General features: G+C 36.3%; 1 protein-coding gene across 1 annotated transcript; it reads left to right on the plus strand.

Moving 5' to 3' along the window:
• Nucleotides 1-1829: 1829 nt before the first annotated feature.
• LOC125651287 (prostaglandin E2 receptor EP4 subtype-like) lies at nucleotides 1830-11894 on the plus strand. The gene is made up of 2 exons (XM_048879887.1): nucleotides 1830-2582; nucleotides 11619-11894. Exons 1-2 carry the CDS (start codon nucleotides 1830-1832, stop codon nucleotides 11892-11894), a joined length of 1029 nt encoding a protein of 342 aa, XP_048735844.1.
• Nucleotides 11895-19565: the final 7671 nt, after the last annotated feature.

The raw sequence follows: 19565 nt of genomic DNA on the forward strand, positions 1-19565 counted from the left end.
TATATCGTCGCACTGGACAAAAACTACCATTATAACACTTTACCCACATTTGCAATACCGAGTTTCAAATTATGAACGACCGCTCATTTTGTCTTTGGTCAACTATTCGGCATGACGAATTACAATTGCATTCGTAAAATCATAATCTAATTTTCAATACAGAGAGAGATCAATGTTTTTAAAAAGTTTTTTAAAACAGTATTTTATTATGTATAACACAATAAGGATTAGGCAGCAGGCAGCTCCAATATAAGCCGTCTCCTGTAAGGTGCGAGGTAATGTCCACATAATGATGTATTTGAGAAATTACAATATATTTAATATGATCATTTTTGTTGCATGAGGAAAATTTAATTTGGAGGTCCAAGTGACTTTCTAATAATCAAGTTTTATTTACTGTATATGATATCAATAAATCTAACATAACTGATTCACGCAATCATTAAAAAAAATTCATTTGAATTAAAGACATTGTTCATTCAATTCGTGTGCGAAACAATTCAAACCCGCATTTAAAAAGTCCCTCCTCTATGCATTTAATATTTAATTGTGATTGCTCGGGGTTTCATTTCATTCTTATAAAGCGGACCTACTTGTTACTAAATCTCAACAAAATAATACACTTGTATATTGTATTCAATATATTTGTGCGCACCTCGATGTACAATAAAACATGCATGGCTCGTCAATAGCAAATCTTAAACATAAAATTACTACATATTAAGATCCCTTATAAGGAAATGTATAGTTCCAATTGAATAAAACTAACATAATGAACAAATTGATACAGAAATTGATATATTTTAAAGTAATCTATGATTTCGGATATTTTGGACTTTTTAGAAAATTTGATTTAATAAGAAAATAATGACACATTCGGCAAATGACATCATCTTATTTGACCTTTAACCTTAAAATATGACCATGACCTTCATTATTCTTTAGGACCAAATACTTTTTGTTTAAGCATATTCATGAGTCCAAATATGAGGTCTCTACAAAAGTTACATGTTACTTTATAATAAATATTTTAATCTCACAAAGATGAGATAAATGTATTCAAGATTTAGACTCCCAGATCTCCAATATATTGGATGGCTCCCATACTTTTCAGAATATGCAATATACATGCCATGGATTATATTCGTTTGTTCAGAACTTCATTTAATATTAGTATTTAATATGGAGATTTCAATTTTTAAATTAATGAATTTATAATGATAGAAGTGAAAACTGATTTTACAGGTGTTTGGTACTACCTTAAGTAAGATCGTGGTCGCTTACCAACTATGAGACTTTTAGTAGATTGTTCCCAATTCCATACAGGCATGTTCACTAAGTTTAAATCATAAATTCGCCGCTTACAGAATCGAACTTTTAAATAATTGGAAGTGTTGAAAACCATCAGGAATGATAATCTACAAAATCAAGTTTGTTCAATGCGTAAATGAAAATACTTCCTGACACGACTATAATGTTCAACTAGAGAGGAGAATTAATTATACATATGTTATGCAATGGTTCTGTATCCAGTCAAGGAAGGCGTGGTTCAGGATGGAAACAAAAATCAATTCTGCAAACTTTGCAATGATATCAAATATCTCACAAAGAATTCATAGTCACTGTTTCAGCATAGAACAGATCATATCAAAGATATAGAAATTAATTTTGCAAGGTTGTGTGAATTGCTAATCAATTCTTTTTACGAGTTTAATCAAAATCAGAGTTGATCATTTCAAAGACAAGGTTGGTGAAGCAACATGCTTAAGATTTGTTGAATGTGACATACGGTGAATTCAACAATGCTTTAATTTAATCCAGATTAGACCATGGATAGTGAGTGGATGACAGAAAAACCAAATAACAGTACAAATTCTTCCGTCGATGGAACTGTCTCAGAAAGCATTGTACCTCCAAGTCTTCAATATGCTTTCGGAGTTTTGGGAAATCTAACCGCCATGTTCCTTCTCTGTCGGTCATCAGGTGTACATAAATGGAAGCCTTTCTACAGACTTGTTGGTGGCCTAGCTATCACTGACTTTTGTGGGATAGCTCTCGTATACCCAGCAGTAATGGTCCGATATATTTCGGGGTTTACTTTTGAATTTCCCAAACAACTTTGTGATTATTTTTCCTTTTGGTTCTCTTTCTCTTTCATGTCATCGGCCATGATCGTCAGTGCAATGTCTTTTGACCGATTTATGGCAGTTGCATATCCGATTCTCTACAGAAACTCACAGAAGACTAGAGTGAATATTATGCTTGTCATGATTTGGGCTTTTAATGCTATCGTGTCATCTTTGAACTTAATGGGTGTTGGCTCAGCTAGAAACTTTTATCCTGGGTCATGGTGCTTTTTGGACTTTGCAAGCAAGGGACATCTTGATAAAGTGAACACTTATATATATTCCATTATTGGATTCATTATTTTAACTGCCACAATTATTATGAACATATTCGTCGTCTATTTCATTTGCAGAAAAGTTTCAACATCCGACAGAAGAAAAAGCAATGATATTTTTATCATCGTCTTTCTTTTCGTTATAGTAATACTATTTTCCATCTGCTGGGTTCCTTTGATGGTGAGTATATTTTTTAGTATTATCTTACGGTCAAAGTTAGTGTGTTAATGTAAAACTTGTACGGTACCAAGTTTGATGCAGCAGATGTGCATTTCGACAAATAATGTCTCTTCAGTGATGCTCAACCGAAATGTTTGAAATCCGAAACATAGAAATGCCAATAAATCATCATCTTTACATTTCCGGTTTTTATAAATATGCACTACACATAGAACATGACTGAATGTCGTGGAAACTTTAAAATGTCACACTGAGGCGAATCTGAATCGATAAGGTGATTTCAATGGAATCAAATAAAGTTTACAAGAAAATGTTTTGTTCTCAAGATTTATGTAAGGTCCTATGTGACTGAATTCAGTCTGTTGAAAATTCTGTTAAAACAAAGTTTTCTCTTTGTCATAGTCATAATCCTGACTTCATGAGAAGTCTGCTGGTTAAAGCGTCACAGTTCATGCCCTTATATACTTCCAAACTGAAATTTATTTTATATCATTCCATTCGAACTTCTTTTCTGTCCGAATTCCCAGCTGTTGAAATAGAAGTACTATATCAATATGCATACGCCCATTGTTCACAACTACATCGCATTCAGGGGGAAACGACTATCATTTTAATTGGCAAAGATATAGGAGGCAAAAACAGTGGGAAAGTAAAAATATTTGAAAATGTCTGGATAATGTATGCTTGACAGATTTACACCATTCCAAAGTGATGGACAATTTTTCTATATTAATACCGGTAATAATAAAGAGTGTATAGCATTATAACTGCGTTTTTGCCGATCAGATGGATTTAGAAGCGTTACTGCTAAATGTTATGTAATCTGCACGCTCATCAACTTAAAAGAAAACAACCGAATCACATACAAAAGCGATGAAACTGCACTACCGAAACCGCTTGATATTTCTCCTTTTTAAAATATGCCAGTCAAATGAACAAACTTCCCCTGTATTCATGATTTGTTTGTCATTCAGTTACACTGGTAGTACCACTCTATGTAAACTGATGTTTTCATTCTTTAATTTTCCTTTCTAATCCCATTGTTATAATCAATATTTATTCGCGAGTCACTGGTATAGCGATGTCAACCTGTCCGTCCAGAAATTACAGTTCTTGGTTTACCTCATGTTTACTAAATAGTATTAATTTTGAGCTTACACTAGACATTGAACTAGCATACAAATAAAATGCTCCTTAGGACGTTCACTTTCATAATGCGATGAGAATTAATGAGTTACGGGTTGCTATGGTTTCATATAGCGCTCTGAAGTTGAAGATCTTGGATACCTCATGAAGCCATTTTCCAGTACTTAAAAATGCTCAACACAACATGCAATATTCTTGAAGAAGAGAAATATGAATGTTAATGCATGATATTGTTTAGGTGCTGAATCTGCTCAAAAGATAACTATCAAAAATCAATTTTATGACTAAAAAGAAAAGCAAATTAAAATTCGGTTTCCATGACAACAATTTAAAAACAATATATGTAGGTCTTTTTCAATTATATTATAGGGTGACATCTTATATGGTTTAGTAATTTGTCGGTAGCTCGTTTATGCCAGCAATTAAAAGCCTCCACATTTATCGTCCACACCGTTTTAGCCATTCTTTAGTCTGAATGAAACTCCTATCAAGCTATATTTGTACCAAGCATCAAACAGAATTTGATAGGTCTATACGACCACTGCTCCGCTTTGACGTCAAAATCTATTCTCCCGTCGTAAATAGATTTTTTTTAAAGCTGGATAACAAATGTGAACGATATTGCTGTATTTGTCGGTGAATTTGTACCAAATTTTAACAAAATGACATCACTATGATTCTGAAAAATGACGTACAAATTTAGCATGCAAAACAATAATAAATAAACAAAAATTTAAAAAAAAAAGAAGAAGAAAGAAATAACATAATAAATAAATACATGTATATATATATATATATATTCAGTACCTAGTTGTGATTATTTAGTGCTTTATATATTAATTAATTGATTATCACATGTATCGTTTAGATCCTAGGGGTAAACGCAAGGTTGGGTGTTATAATTGTTTGTTTGTGCTTTATATTAAATATTCTATGCAATTGCATCGAGAGATCCACTCTCCTTATAAAATATCTTAAACACTGAATGACACAGCGACTGTGTGAGATTGCATCAGTGTGTATAAGTAGCGCTTTAGGAGCATAACAAAACTTCTTTTCCTAGGGAAGTCGTTGTGGCCGAGTGGACTTACGCACTGGTTTGACAGTCTTGCTAGGCGGTGGGTGCCGCAGGTCGCTGGTTCGACCCCGGGCTGGAGCGAAAATTTTCAGTACCTAGTTGTGATTATTTAGTGCTTTATATATATATATATATATATATGACTAAACCTACACGAGACTTCGTTTTAGGCCCAAACTTTGGAAATTTAAATGGGGGTGGGGATGGACCACCACACCTATCCTTCGCTATATGGTTCAATCTTACCATTTGGTACTATATGTACTATAAAAAGTGGGGGAGATGGACAGTTGCCCAATATATCTTTCTTTTTGCATGTGTGCGAAACTAAGTAACGTATATGAAATTACAAAATCTGGGGTTTCACTACCGTTTTCAAACTGTGCGTAGGGTTCATGGAATTTAATACTTTGTGCTGTGATAATCAATAAAAGAAAAGAAAAATGCATTTAATGATCACTTAGCAATATATCATCCCTCTAGATCTCTGTCTAAAAAATCCAATAGTTGAATGCATTACATTCATTTTCTACACATGATGAACACAGAAACAATTTTATAAGATCATTTCTTATTTAAGGGACTCCAATCCTCAGCAATGTTTGGTAACTTGCGTAAAATCCGGAAAAAGTTTATTCGTATCATAAATTCCGGCATTTATATTTTTTGGAACTCTTCTTTGAAAAAAGAATAAGAATTCACAGATGTAAACAAACGGAAATGGAGGGGAATTGTATACGAGAAAGAGATAAGAAAGGTCGGTTCAAGAAAGCCTCGTCTACTGCTACTACAACCATTAGCACATGTACCGATGCAAATAACAACCACCCTGACTTCATCGATGTCTACAGCGAAGATCCACTAGCACAGGTAGATGAATATGATGAAAATAAAGAGACATTTGACCTGTTCCAAGGCAGAAGAGTTGTTGAATTTTCAATTCTGGTGGATCATTTGCAAAGAGTGTGCTTTCTGTGTCATACGCCTTTGGATCTTGTTGACTGTGAGAAAGAGAGACGTTATGGACTAGCCAGCTTACTGTATGTGAGATGCAGGAACTGCGACGAACTGACGATCATTCCAACTGGTAAACATACTTTTTCAGGATTATCAGCTGACATCATTCAACTGGCAGCAAGGTGTGGAGAAACTGAATTCAATCAGTATGTTTTTCCAACAACCAACATCAATCCAGTGGCATCAAAGATCACAGGACTAACTTTTGATGGTACATTGCTGTACAAGAATGGTATTCCTTTACTAGCTGTTTCTCTAGAGAAGTGCTTAGTATCATTCTTTGATTGGCTGAAGAATTCTGGTATCAATGATCCAGTGTTGTTTGCTCATAATGGAAGGAAGTTTGACAGCCTTATTTTTGGTAGATCTGTTCTGGATAGTGGGAAAGACGAATATGGAAAGATTATTTGTGGGTTTTGTGACACCTTGCCAATGCTGAAAGAACATGCATCAGGATCCCATCTGAACTTTTCTTTGGAGACTTTGGTAAAGGATATTCTTGGGTGCACTTTTAGTGCACATGATGCAGTTGAAGACTGTAGATATCTCCAGAAAGTTGTTGAGCATCACAAATGTGACAATATTGACTCATTTTATCTTCAGTATAGATTTACTATGAAGTACATCATTGATATCATAAAGCAGATGGAAACTTCCAAAAACAAATCTACATACTCTTATGCCATTAGTTGAAAATCACATTATTTCTGAAAGCATGTGTAAAAGGATATCTTTTTCAGGACTAGGTTTCAAACATCTGCAGATAGCACATCAGAGAAGAGGCTATGCTGGGATACACAGCTTATTTACAGAGAATTTTCAGGGCAAGCCCAGGATTACAAAGCGCACATCTATCATTACTGCTGTGTTCAAATTCATGGAAGAGAGATAACTCTACATTCTGAAAATTGATGTCATATTGATTTCAGTCATTATCTTTTATATTTTACTGGATACAATGCAATTTATTTTTATTTTTGTAATCCTTTCACCCAATGGATATTTTGTTTAGGCAGCAAACAAGTCAACATACAGTATATGAAATACAATTTGATGAAACTGAGATAACTCTTTTTGTTTTCTATTATTTACTGTATACGTTATGATCAATTATCTCATAAGATCACCTGGATACAATGGTAAATAATTATCAATTCTTTGTCATAATAACAAGTACGTAAGAAAAGCTTCACAATAATGGTAAAAAAATACATCTTCATTTTTTTGCACCTGAGGGACGGAGTACCTTAAATTGACATTTCATTTATTAATTAGTTAAAACAAGAGTATCCTAGAAGGATTTATTTAATATATTCAGATGTACTTTAGTACGCCTGTGTTTTAATCTAAAGAATCATTAATCACTGAGGGATGCTTTTTTTTGATCTGTACAATCAGCTTTACCGATTCCGTTAAATGCTAGGTACCACTGGTCGAGGAAATTCGGACAGTTTCATCCTCGCATAAAACTGCTTCTTGAAACCAAATTGCTTGCCGTGTTTTGAACTGTCCTTTCTCTATATTTTTTTCGTATAATATTTGAAATTATATAACGTAATTACAATAAAATTTACTATCCAAGTAAACAATGTGTGTGCTCTGAACTACTCGGTGAATCATGTAATCAACGAAAAACGAATCTAAGATATAAAATTATAAACACATGGATCCATGCGATATATAAAATACAAGGCCCAATAAATGATAGAGTTGATCAAAAGTATATTTTTTATCGCAAGTAAAGCTTCAATAATGGTTCTACGATCAAACATTTTATCGGGACAGTATAGCACTACTCAAGGCTCCTCTTAAATATAGCCTATAAATGTAGTTTTCGAAGGAATGCCGATCGCTTTTGACAATAATGGCCCTGATTCTGCATTCCCAGTATTTTACGATTTTGCACAGGAAAACAAAATATCAATTATTACTTTGGATTGGGAATGGGTCCTGTGTAAACAAAGACAGGCTGAAAAACTCGTGAAAAAGCACCCCCCCCCCGCCCTGATTCTACGTGCCTGTTAAATCATGGTACTTTTGGAACAATTATTTTAATTACTGTTACTATGTTATATGTCTTAATTAAAAGAAAGAAGTTTTGATTATTAACTTATGAAAATATCCATGAATCATTATATCATTTTTTATTGAAAATTGGGTGCACATGTTGTATTGGATCCGCCGCTTATTTGAACCTAGACTATCTCCCTGTATTTTCACAAATATGGATTACCCCCCACCACTCCCACTACTTCATTCAGATGTGTCAAATAAACTAAATGATTAAAAATAATAAATCTTTACGATATCTATACTAGCATTGTTACATACATGTATAATCATTTCTTATTGCAATAAAAAAATGAAGGGAAATGATTTTTGCAAACTTATGCCAACATTCATAAAGCACTTTTCACAATGTAAACAACCTTCTCGTACGTTAATGCATAGAAAGGGTAGAGTGTATTGGTGATTATATTTTTAATGAAACGATACATGTATTTGATCCCTGTTAATCGGAATTTGAACCCATTTTCGCGGTGTTACGTTTCAAGTAAATTGACAAAGTATATCCTATTTCCACAACCATAATAACGTGTTAAACCTACACAGTATCGCGATTATGTCGCAGATATATTGTGCTGGGCGTCAGTATTTGTTTTTCAGACAAAACCAAATGGGTCATTTATCATTTTCAAATAAAAATGATCCCGTGGGGATCCGGGTTAGAATAGGTCCTCAGTACCCCTTGCTTGTCGTAAGAGGCGACTAAATGGGGAACTCCTTCAGATGAGACCGCAAAAACCGACGTCCCGTGTCACAGCAAGTGTGGCACGATAAAGATCCCTCCCTGCTCAATGGTCATAAGCGACGAGCATAGGCCTAAATTTTGCAGTCCTTCACCGGCAATGGTGACATCTCCATCTGATTGAAATATTCTCGACAGTGATGTTAAACAACATTCAATCAATCAATCAATCAAATAAAAATGAATTGTATAAGAAATATTTGCTATTACACCTGTATTCCATTTATATTTCATCTGCACTGTCACAAGGCCAATGATAATATTGACAGCAGCTAACGATTGGTTGATTGATTGAATATTGTTTAACGTCCCCCTCGAGAATATTTCACTCAGATGGAGACGTCCAGCAGCTAACGAAAGGCTGACTCGTGGTTCAAACTTCTCTTTTTCCCCTAATGTTTTTCGCCACATTAAACAATTTTTTCAGTTATATAGAGGCGCCCAGTTTTTGTTGGTGGAAGAGAGAACCCAGATACAATGTACCTGGGAAGAGACCACCGACCTTCCGAAAGTAAACTGGGTGGGGAACTTTCTCACTTACCGGCGCGAGCGGGATTCGCACCCGCGCCGACAGTGGTGAGAGACCATGTGATTTTGAGCGCGATGCTTTAACCACTCGGCCACGGAGGCCATTTGGTTCAAGCTTTTGATAGAAAATGTATTTGGTAATACTTGTTGTAAAATGGAAATTTTGTAAAACGTATCAAATTTTACGAAACAACACAATTGGCACCGGTAATCAAGTCTTTCTCCTCATAAACATATTGATATCAGCTGTACAGACGACAATTCCTCTCACACGATATTTAAAAAGACATTAGTTTTCGACAGCAGCGTCCACTTTGCTGATAGTTTTTTCATTGGAAAAAACATCTTTTGATACCAATTTTCATTTAATCGAAGAAAATCTTCCAGCAAGGACACGCAATAGATGAAATATTGTCTCAAAGTTACAAAGAGGGGGTGAAATTCCGGAAAAATCAAGTACATGTATGGGTTTGACTTTTAATTTCAAATAATCAACATCCGGTTTCCCAAAAATAAAGTGACATGATATTTGATTGATTGATTGAATATTGTTTAACGTCCTTCTCGAGAATACTTCACTTATATGGAGACGTCACCACTGCCGGTGAAGGGCTGCCAAATTTAAGCCTATGCTCGGCGCTTATGGCAATTGAGTAAGGAGGGATCTTTATCGTGCCACGCCTGCTGTGACACAGGACCTCGGTTTTTGCAGTCTCATCCGAAGGACCGCCCCATTTAGTCGCCTCTTACGGTAAGCAAGGGGTACTGAGGACCTATTCTAACCTGGATCCCCACGGGATTTGAGTAAGTAGTATAGATGGAAATCAAAGACAGAAAAAATTGGTAAAAGACACTAGATTTCACCCCAAGCGTAGGCCATTACAGGGTGTTCGTGGCTCGGTCCTTTGCCAAGGCAGTCGTATGATAAATTTGCCTACAATTTTCTTTGAGTATCATATGATGCCTCGGGTTACGACTTTTATACTAACATTATATACGGCCATCGTGTCATTTCTCACAATGCCTCTCGGGGAAAATTCATACAGTATAGCTGCGTGGAGGTTGTTTGAATACCGCGCTAATGAAAGGTGAAGATAACCAACAGTGATCAATCTCACACCTCCTATAATGTAAAACTTATACGGTACCAATTTTGATGCACCAGCTGCGCATTTCGACAAATAATGTCTCTTCAGTGATCCTTAACCGACATGTTTGAAATCCGAAATAACTATGAAGTTTTAGAGCTAAATATAGCCAAAAAAGTGGAGCCAAATTCGTCCAAGGATAAGAGCTATGCATATAAATAATACAAAAATAGAGTTGAGCAAACAGACCTTTGGACACACCAGAGGTGGGATCAGGTGCCTAGGAGGAGTAAACATCCCCTGTCGACCGGTCACATCCGCTGCAAGCCCTGTATACAACATTCTCCTTGCGATCTGCTCAAGTCTTCCACGAAAATCGTTTGGAACCCGCACGGTTTATGTGGAGAAGTTTGCGGTGTATGACAATCTTCGAATGTCCTCCAAAAATCTTGCGTTTCCTCTCCGAACACTTCTCCGCAAAATTACCGTACGAGGATCGTGCAATACATTGTATGACGTGTACCGACTTTCGATATTTGATTGAATATTGTTTAACGTCCCTCTCGAGAATCTTTCACTCAGAAGGAGACGTCACCATTGTCGGTGAAGGGCTGCAAAATTTAGACCTATGCTCGGCGCTTACGGCATTTGAGCAGGGAGGGATCTTTATCGTACCACACCTACTGTGACACGGGACCCCGGGTTTTTAAGGTCTCATTCGATTGATTGATTGTATCTTGTTTAACCTCTCAGGAATTCTTCACTCATATGGAGACGTCACCAATACCGGTGAAGGCCCATACTCGGCTTTTAAAGCCATTGAGCAGTGTGTGTTTTATGACGTGCCACACCTACTGTGACACGGGAATCCGTTTTCAAGGTCATCTCCGAAGATCCGCTACATTCACACTTGATGCCGACCGTTTGGCGATGGAACTGTTACTACATTGTACATGATAACGACTTTTAAAGTGTGTCGCGGCCGGGATTCAAACTCTGACCTTCCGCAAGTGGGGCGAACGCTCTACATCTAGACCACCACGGTGGTCAACCGAAGAAACACCCTATTTAGTCGCCTCTTACGACAAGCAAAGGGTACTGAGGACCTATTCTAACCCGGATCCCCAAGGGATTCGATATTTGAAACATTGTATAACTTTTCACTGAACAAAATCGTAAGAGATACGGACCCCGTGATTCAGTATGAAAATCTCGCAGAGTCGACGCAGGGAAATCTACATTTGTAGATACATGGTAAGACTACATTGTAGGATCCGTAGGAACATGACAAGTAAACTGTAAACTAAGCTGTAATGATCAAAGCGATCTTATTTTGTACAGCACGTGGCACTCCTCTTATCTACTTACAGGTTCGTATGCTGATCAATGCCACCTCAAATGACCCTAAGAATGGACCAGAGGAACTCCTGGCTGTGCGAATGACCATCAGCAATGCCATCGTAGATCCGTGGATTTACATTATTCTTAGGAAAGAAAATTTATCCAAAATTTTGGGCTTGATTCGTAGAATTCGCAATAGGAAGCAATTGCCAACAGTTTTTATTACAGAAGAATCCAAATCTGTGAGAGCTGGAAGAAACAGAAATCCATCAACAAATACTGTCACAAATTCCACACAGATTTAAGCAGCAGCAAAAAACTTTTATTACTTCGTCCATGAAATCAGTATGTTGATTGATTGGGTTTAGTGAATTTTTTTTAGTGGTAAATAACTATACTGTTGTGGATTTTTGTAACATGTTAAAGCATGTTCTGTTTGGAACACTTGAAACACGCGTTTGTTATCCCTTCGCAAGTGTGTGTATGTCCAATTAAAGGTGAAGATAACGAACAGTGATCAATCTCATAACTCCTACAAGCAATACAAAATTGAGAGCTGGGCAAACACGGACCCCTGGACACACTAGAGGTGGGGATCAGATGCGTAGGAAGAGTAAGCATCCCCTATCGAACGGTCACACCCGCCGTGAGCCCTTTATCTTTATCAGGTAAACGGAGTTATCCGTAGTCAAAAAATCAGTGTCAAGAACGGCCCAACAATCGGTATGAAACACGCCAAACAACATTTGACACAATGATAGTTTATAACGACCATAGGCTTTGCGAAATGCTGACTTTAATTGGGACTGTTGAAACCCCTGCACCATCAACTTCTTTGCCAGTAGCCTGTTTCGATTTAAAAAACTGATCACACGCAAAACAAACTCTTGCATGTCGAATTAGTTTATATATAATTATAAACACATTTAGATGGGTTACATTAGGAATATGTTTGGCTCTAGCTGACAAAGCTTGTAACAACATTGTCTTTGTTTGTAAGGCTCAGTATTGCAACTGTACATGTATTTTAAACGAACGTGGCATTAATTCTACTGATGGTAATGGTACTTGCACTCCAACTACCCTTTCAAAAGACGAAATTCTTCAAAACCGTGCTCCAGTTTTAGACACATTTGATATCCCAGGCAATGGGTCGGATGAATACGAGTTACCGTACCTATACTGGATTCCTAAACTTCGTAAAAACTCTTACAAAGACACATTGCTGGATCCAATAAGTGTTCCACCAAGACCCTATCTTTGCTCCTCACGAAAATATTAACATCTGTGAAGGAGAATCTTCAAACCTACTGTGCGACTACATATGCCAGAAATGGTGTAAATCAATTGTGGATTTATTCTATAACATTCTAAAGAACTTTTAGAATACTTCAAATCACAAAACTTTTCTCAAATCAACAACATCAAAACGTATGACTTTCCAACTCTTTACACGACCATTCCTCACGCTAAGACTAGACTTTTTGACATCGAAAGTTGTTTCTTTAAAAAAAATGGAAATTACCATATCTAGTGATCAGTCATCAAAAAATTACTTTGTTAAACACCACTCTGATTCCACGCACAAGTACTCTGAAGTTGAAATAAAAAATATGCTGGAGTTCCTCATTGACAATATCTTTGTGGTCTTTGGTGATCAGGTCTTCCAACAGTCTGTTGGAATCCCCATGGGCAAGAATTGTGCTCCTTTGTTAGCTGACCTGTTTCTATATTCATATGAAGTAAAATTTATTCAAAAACTTATACGTGAGAAGAAATAATCTCTTGCTGTGGTCTTCAACACGACATTTAGATATATCGACGACGTTTTCTCTATTAACAATAAATATCGTTCATATGTTAAGTCGATATATCCCTGTGAGCTCGAAATAAAAGACACCACAGAGTCGTCAACTTCTGCTTCATACTTAGATATTGTATTGAAAGTGGACATTAACGGCAAACTGACAACTCAACTCTATGACAAACGGGATGATTTCAGCTTCTCCATCGTCAACTTTCCATATTTATGTAGCAATATTCCATTATCACCTGCATATAGTGTTTATATCTCTCAAATGATTTGATACGCAAGAGCTTGTTCTGCGTATGATCAGTTTTTAAATCAAGGCAAGCTACTGACAAACAAGTTTTTTTTCACCGTTGTTAGAACATCATTGTTGCAAATATGTGTTTCAACGACAGAATATTCAGAATACCAAAACCCAAAGGATGCGACCCTCGTGATAATGGATACATACATGCTCAAACCAATGTTGGCATAGATAGTGGGGCAAACATCACATTGAGACTACTAAATGGAATATTACTTTAACATTTTTGAAAACTTTATCTTTTAATATTTTTTTTCATTAAATCAGAACAATGTTCCTACATCTTCCGCAACAATACAACAAAACCAATTCGACAGCTCTGCGGTATTCTTATTAAAGTTTTTTTTTATCAATTTTTTATGACATTAATTAATATTTCTATTAACTTAAAACAATGATGCATTAACATCTTTGACGGCAACACAACAAAACCAAGGCAAGAGATCTGTGGTAAAGAGATAGGCCTAGGGCTTTAAGGGCCAAAATCGGCCCCATCTTAGTAATGTACCATGTTTTTCTGAATATTTGCTATGGATGTATATCGCTTTAAGATAATAATAAATTGTCCAGTGAAGTGCATTTGAAAATATTAGGATGAATTAAGAGCATTTCATATCAAGAAATACACTCTACTACGTCACATTCACAAAATTTACAAAGTTAGCTATATTAAGATAATTTAGTCAGAAACATAGAAAGTGGATTATATGTCTCTGTTTATGATAAATTTGCACAAAGGTCCCTGGTTACAGCAGAATTAGTATATGGTTGTTATACATATACCTATCGGCCTTGGTCCATAGAATGATGAAGTATAATGCAACCACGTGTTTCGAAAAAGCGCTTTCATATTTATTCTGTATCCGGTAGGTATTGATACAAACACTGATTTTGACTACGGATAACCCCGTTTACCTGATCAGGATATAGGGCTCACGGCTGGTGTGGCCGGTCGACAGGGGATGCTTACTTCTCTTCGGCACCTGATCCCACCTCTGGTGTGTCCAGGGGTCCGTGTTTGCCCAACTATCTATTTTGTATTACTTATAGGAGTTATGAGATTGATCACTGTTCGTTATCTTTACCATTGGTTAATATCTATTTTCACTAAAATATCTACTAAAATGGACGACTCTGTGGTGTCTTTTATTTCGAGTTCACAAGGATATATCGATTCGACATATGGATGGAAATTATTATTGTAATTAGATAAAACGTCGTCGATATACATTTGTATCTAAATGTGAAATTGAAGGACACAGCAAGATAATTTTTCTTCTCACGTACAAGTTTTTGAATAAATTTTGCTTCATGGGCATATAAAAACAGTTCAGCTAACAAAGGAGCACAATTCGTGCCCATGGGAATTCCAACAGACTGTTGAAAGACCACGAAGATATTGTCAATGAAGAACTCCAGTTTATTTTTTATTTCAACTCCAGAGTACTTGTGCGTGGAATCAGTGGGGTGTTTAACGAAGCAATTTTTGGATGATTGATCACTAGATATGAATATTTCCGTTTTCTATTTTTGTTGAAGAAGCAACTGTCTATAATGTAAAAAAAAAATATCTAGTCTTTTATTTATCGTGAGGAATGGTCGTGTAAATTGTTTAAAAGTCGTACATTTTGATGTTGTTGATTTGAGAAAAGCTTAAAAATTTGCGATTTCAACTCTGCTAAAAGTTCTTTAGAATTTTTTAGAATCTACATTTGATTTACACCACTTCTGGTATGTGTAGTCGCACAGTACGTTTGAAGTTTCTCCTTCACAGCTGTTAATATTTTCGTGAGGAGCAAATATAAGGGCATGGTAGAATACTTACTAGATCCAGCAATGTATCTTTGTGTGAAGGGTTTTTATGAAGTGTAGGAATCCAGTATAGGTATGATAACTAATATTCATCCGACCCATTGACTGGGATGTTAAATGTGTCTAAAACTGAACCATGGTTTTGAAGAATTTCCGTCTTTTGAAAGGGAAGTTATAAGAACGATTACCTTTTTTTTTACAAACAAAGACAATGTTGTTACAATCTTTGTCAGCTAGAACCAAAAGATATTCCTCATGTAACCTATTATAATCCTTTTATCACTTCTCGTCTACTAAACACAGAAGGATAGATGTTGCGTACTTTTGTTTTAATATGTCTAATGCGGAATTTTGATATTCCTTTTCTAACTTTAATGGGAAATAAGTACGTCACCAACCCTACTGTTTCACTTATGCAAGGTGAAGACAACGAACAGTGATCAATCTCATAACTCCTACAAGCAATACAAAATAGATAGTTGGGCAAACACGGACCCCTGGACACACCAGAGGTGGGATCAGGTGCCTAGGAGGAGTAAGCATCCCCTGTTGACCGGTCACACCCGCCGTGAGCCCCATATCCTGATCAGGTAAACAGAGTTATCTGCAGTCAAAATCAGTGTGCCAAGAACGGCTTAACAATCTGTATGAAACACGTCACCAACCCTACTGTTTGACTTATATAAAGACGTCACCAACCCTACTGTTTCACTTATATAAAGACGTCATCAGCTGGTGACGTCTTTATATAAGTGAAACAGTAGGGCTACATAACTGCAAACATCTTGCAAGTCGATCTCAAGTACCTATTTCCCATTCACTTTTCCTTTTTTACGTTTATTCACATCTTCACAAGTCAGGGGTTATTGATTCGTTACCTCACACTAACATCAGTCACCATTCAAAACATGCATTGGGCTGGAGACGGAGCATATGATTGACTTATAGCGTGGAGCCCATCAGACATCGGCTTTTATAATCGGTCCAAAACGAAAATAAACGCGCATGGCACGGCATCCGCAACATAGAGTAGAATGGCCTACATTTTTCATAACGCTATGCGAGTTATTTCCCCTTGATTACAGAGGGCGCGCAGCAAATTGCGGTCCTCAGTTGACGGTGTCATATAAGGAATGAATAGAAGATTTAAAATTGTTGATTGCAATCAAGTGCCAGTTAAGGAATTTTTCTAAGAATTAAGTGTAATGACTTTAAAATGGTATAATTGAACCAATTATTTTACTAATTACATTAGATGTGTCCCTTGTGAGGTTTTCTAGCAAGGAATGTATGGTTAACAGCTGTGAAGGAGAAACTTCAAACTTACTGTGCAACTACATATGCCAGAAGTGGTGTTAATCAAATGTGGATTCTAAAAAATTCTAAAGAACTTTTATTAAACTTGAAATCACAGTATTTTCCCCAAATCAATAGCATTAAAACCTATGACTTTTCAACACTATACACGACCATTCCTCACGATAAGCAACAGAGGATGCTTACTCCTCCTAGGCACCTGATCCCACCTCTGGTGTGTCCAGCGGTCCGTGTTTGCCCAACTATCTATTTTGTATTGCTTGTAGGAGTTATGAGATTGATCACTGTTCGTTATCTTCACCTTGCATTAAAGACTAGACTTTTTCACATCATAGACAGTTGCTTCTTCAACAAAAACGGAAAACGGAAATATTCATATCTAGTGATCAGTCATTCAAAAACTTACTTTGTTAAACTCCACTCCGATTCCACGCACAAGTACTCTGAAGTTGAAATAAAAAATATGTAGAGTTCCTCATTGACAATATATTTGTGGTCTTTGGTGATCAGGTCTTCCAACAGTCTGTTGGAATTCCCATGGACACGAATTGTGCTCCTTTGTTAGCTGACCTGTTTTTATATTCATATGAAGCAGAATTTATTCAAAAACTTCTACGTGAGAAGAAAATATCTCTCGCTGTGACCTTCAATTCGACTTTTAGATATATCGATGACGTTTTGTCTATTAACAATGATAGCTTTCATTCATATGTCGATCTGATATATTCCTGTGAGCTCGAAATAAATGACACCACAGAGTCGTCCACTTCTGCTTCATACTTAGATATTTTATTGAAAGTAGACATTAACGGCAAACTGACAACTCAACTGTATGACAAACGGGATCATTTCAGCTTCTCCATCGTCAACTTCCCATATTTGTGTAGCAATATTCCATTATCACCTGCATATGGTGTTTATATATCTCAACTGCTTCGATATGCAAGAGCTTGTTCTGGGTATAGTCAGTTTTTAAATCGAGGTAAGCTACTGACAAACAAGTTGATGGAACAGGGATTTCAACAGTCTCGATTGAAGTCAGCATTTCGCAAATTCTATGGTCGTTATAACGATCTAGTTCGCCAATACAACCTCGCATTGGGTCAAATGCTGTCTGATGTGTTTCATACCGATTGTTAAGCCGTTCTTGGCACACTGATTTTGACTGCGGATAACTCCGTTTACCTGATCAGGATATAGGGCTCACGGCGGGTGTGACCGGTCAACAGGGGATGCTTACTCTTCCTAGGCACCTGATCCCACCTCTGGTGTGTCCAGGGGTCCGTGTTTGCCCAACTATCTATTTTGTATTGCTTGTAGGAGTTATGAGATTGATCACTGTTCGTTATCTTCACCTTGCATGGTCATGATGTAATAAAGGATGTAAATATTACCTAGTCCTCGATTTCTTTAGATCAGAATCATGAGTTCCTTAGTATATCACCAATTCTTCATTATTAATTTTTATCAATATTTTCGACAACCAATACACACACTCACAACCCATCCCCCACCCCCACCCCAAAAAAAACCCTGCATACATGTACATTATCAATTTATCGTTTCACACTCAACAAAACTACTTGTTGCTAAATGTATACTAGGTGCCAATAAATATCTTGAATTGGTATCTGTAGTGTAATATTTTAGTTCAAATATTTTGTTTTTTCGCGTGTGTTTCAATCTTTTGAAAGTTAGATTTTGTGTACATCAACTTACACCTCTTCTTGCACTTCAATTACTCAAATGAGCACAAAAACAATTATCGGGCTTGTAGCAACAATGGGTCTGCCTCCTTTTATTATTACATTATTTTTACGTGCAGATATAGATCTATAGTTGGATACCCCCCCTACCCCCTCTTTAAAAAAAAACAACCCAGCATTGTCGTGAATGGTAGTGGAAATGTAAAATTTAACCAATGAATGGAACTGAAAGATCAACCCTTGCCGCTTTCCTTCTTGAGCTTTGGATTATCATTATTATTACTATTATATTTTTTAAAATTTACTTGTCAAGAAATTTTAGGCATTATTGATGAAGTCAATTCCCCCCCCCCCCCCCCCCCCCGTTATAAACGATGCTACGTGCCTGATTGTATTACATGCTTTCATTGTGCTTTTAATACTAGGTGTCTGTTGTTTTTAAAACAGATTATTATTGAAATCCTCGGTATTAATGGCATAATTTGAACAGAAATAAACGTCAAATACATCTATAACACCCCTCCCCCTTCCCCAACTCTACAATTTGACGAAGTGCATAATTTAAAGTTTTCTCCATGAAATCGAAGAAATTAAACCTTGGTTTTGGTCATAGATATATTACAACATGTTAAAACTTGGTATACTATAGAATTTGGTAACGTAAGCTTTACTATACACCATTTGTTAATACTATTTTTGTGAAGCTTAGGACCGCAGTTGTAAGCGCGCCCCCAACTTCCGGTGTAAGGGGAGTAACTGCTAAAATGTAGGCCATTTATGACCGTCAATTGATTTTCGGAAATATTTTAAAAGAAACAATGAGACAAAGTTTTAGAACACGAGCCGCATGAAAACGATGGATTGCCCTAGTATGTTTGTTAATTTTGTTTTAACTAATTGAACAAGTTATTTAAAATTGAAATAGATTTATAAATAGCTACAACATTTAAGGGACAAAAATTATGAATTATTTATTACATGTACGTTACATATAAAATGAACACGCAATGTTCATGATGTTAAGAAA

The sequence above is a fragment of the Ostrea edulis genome, chromosome 1 (genome assembly GCF_947568905.1).
Source record: "Ostrea edulis chromosome 1, xbOstEdul1.1, whole genome shotgun sequence".
NCBI lineage: Eukaryota > Metazoa > Mollusca > Bivalvia > Ostreida > Ostreidae > Ostrea > Ostrea edulis.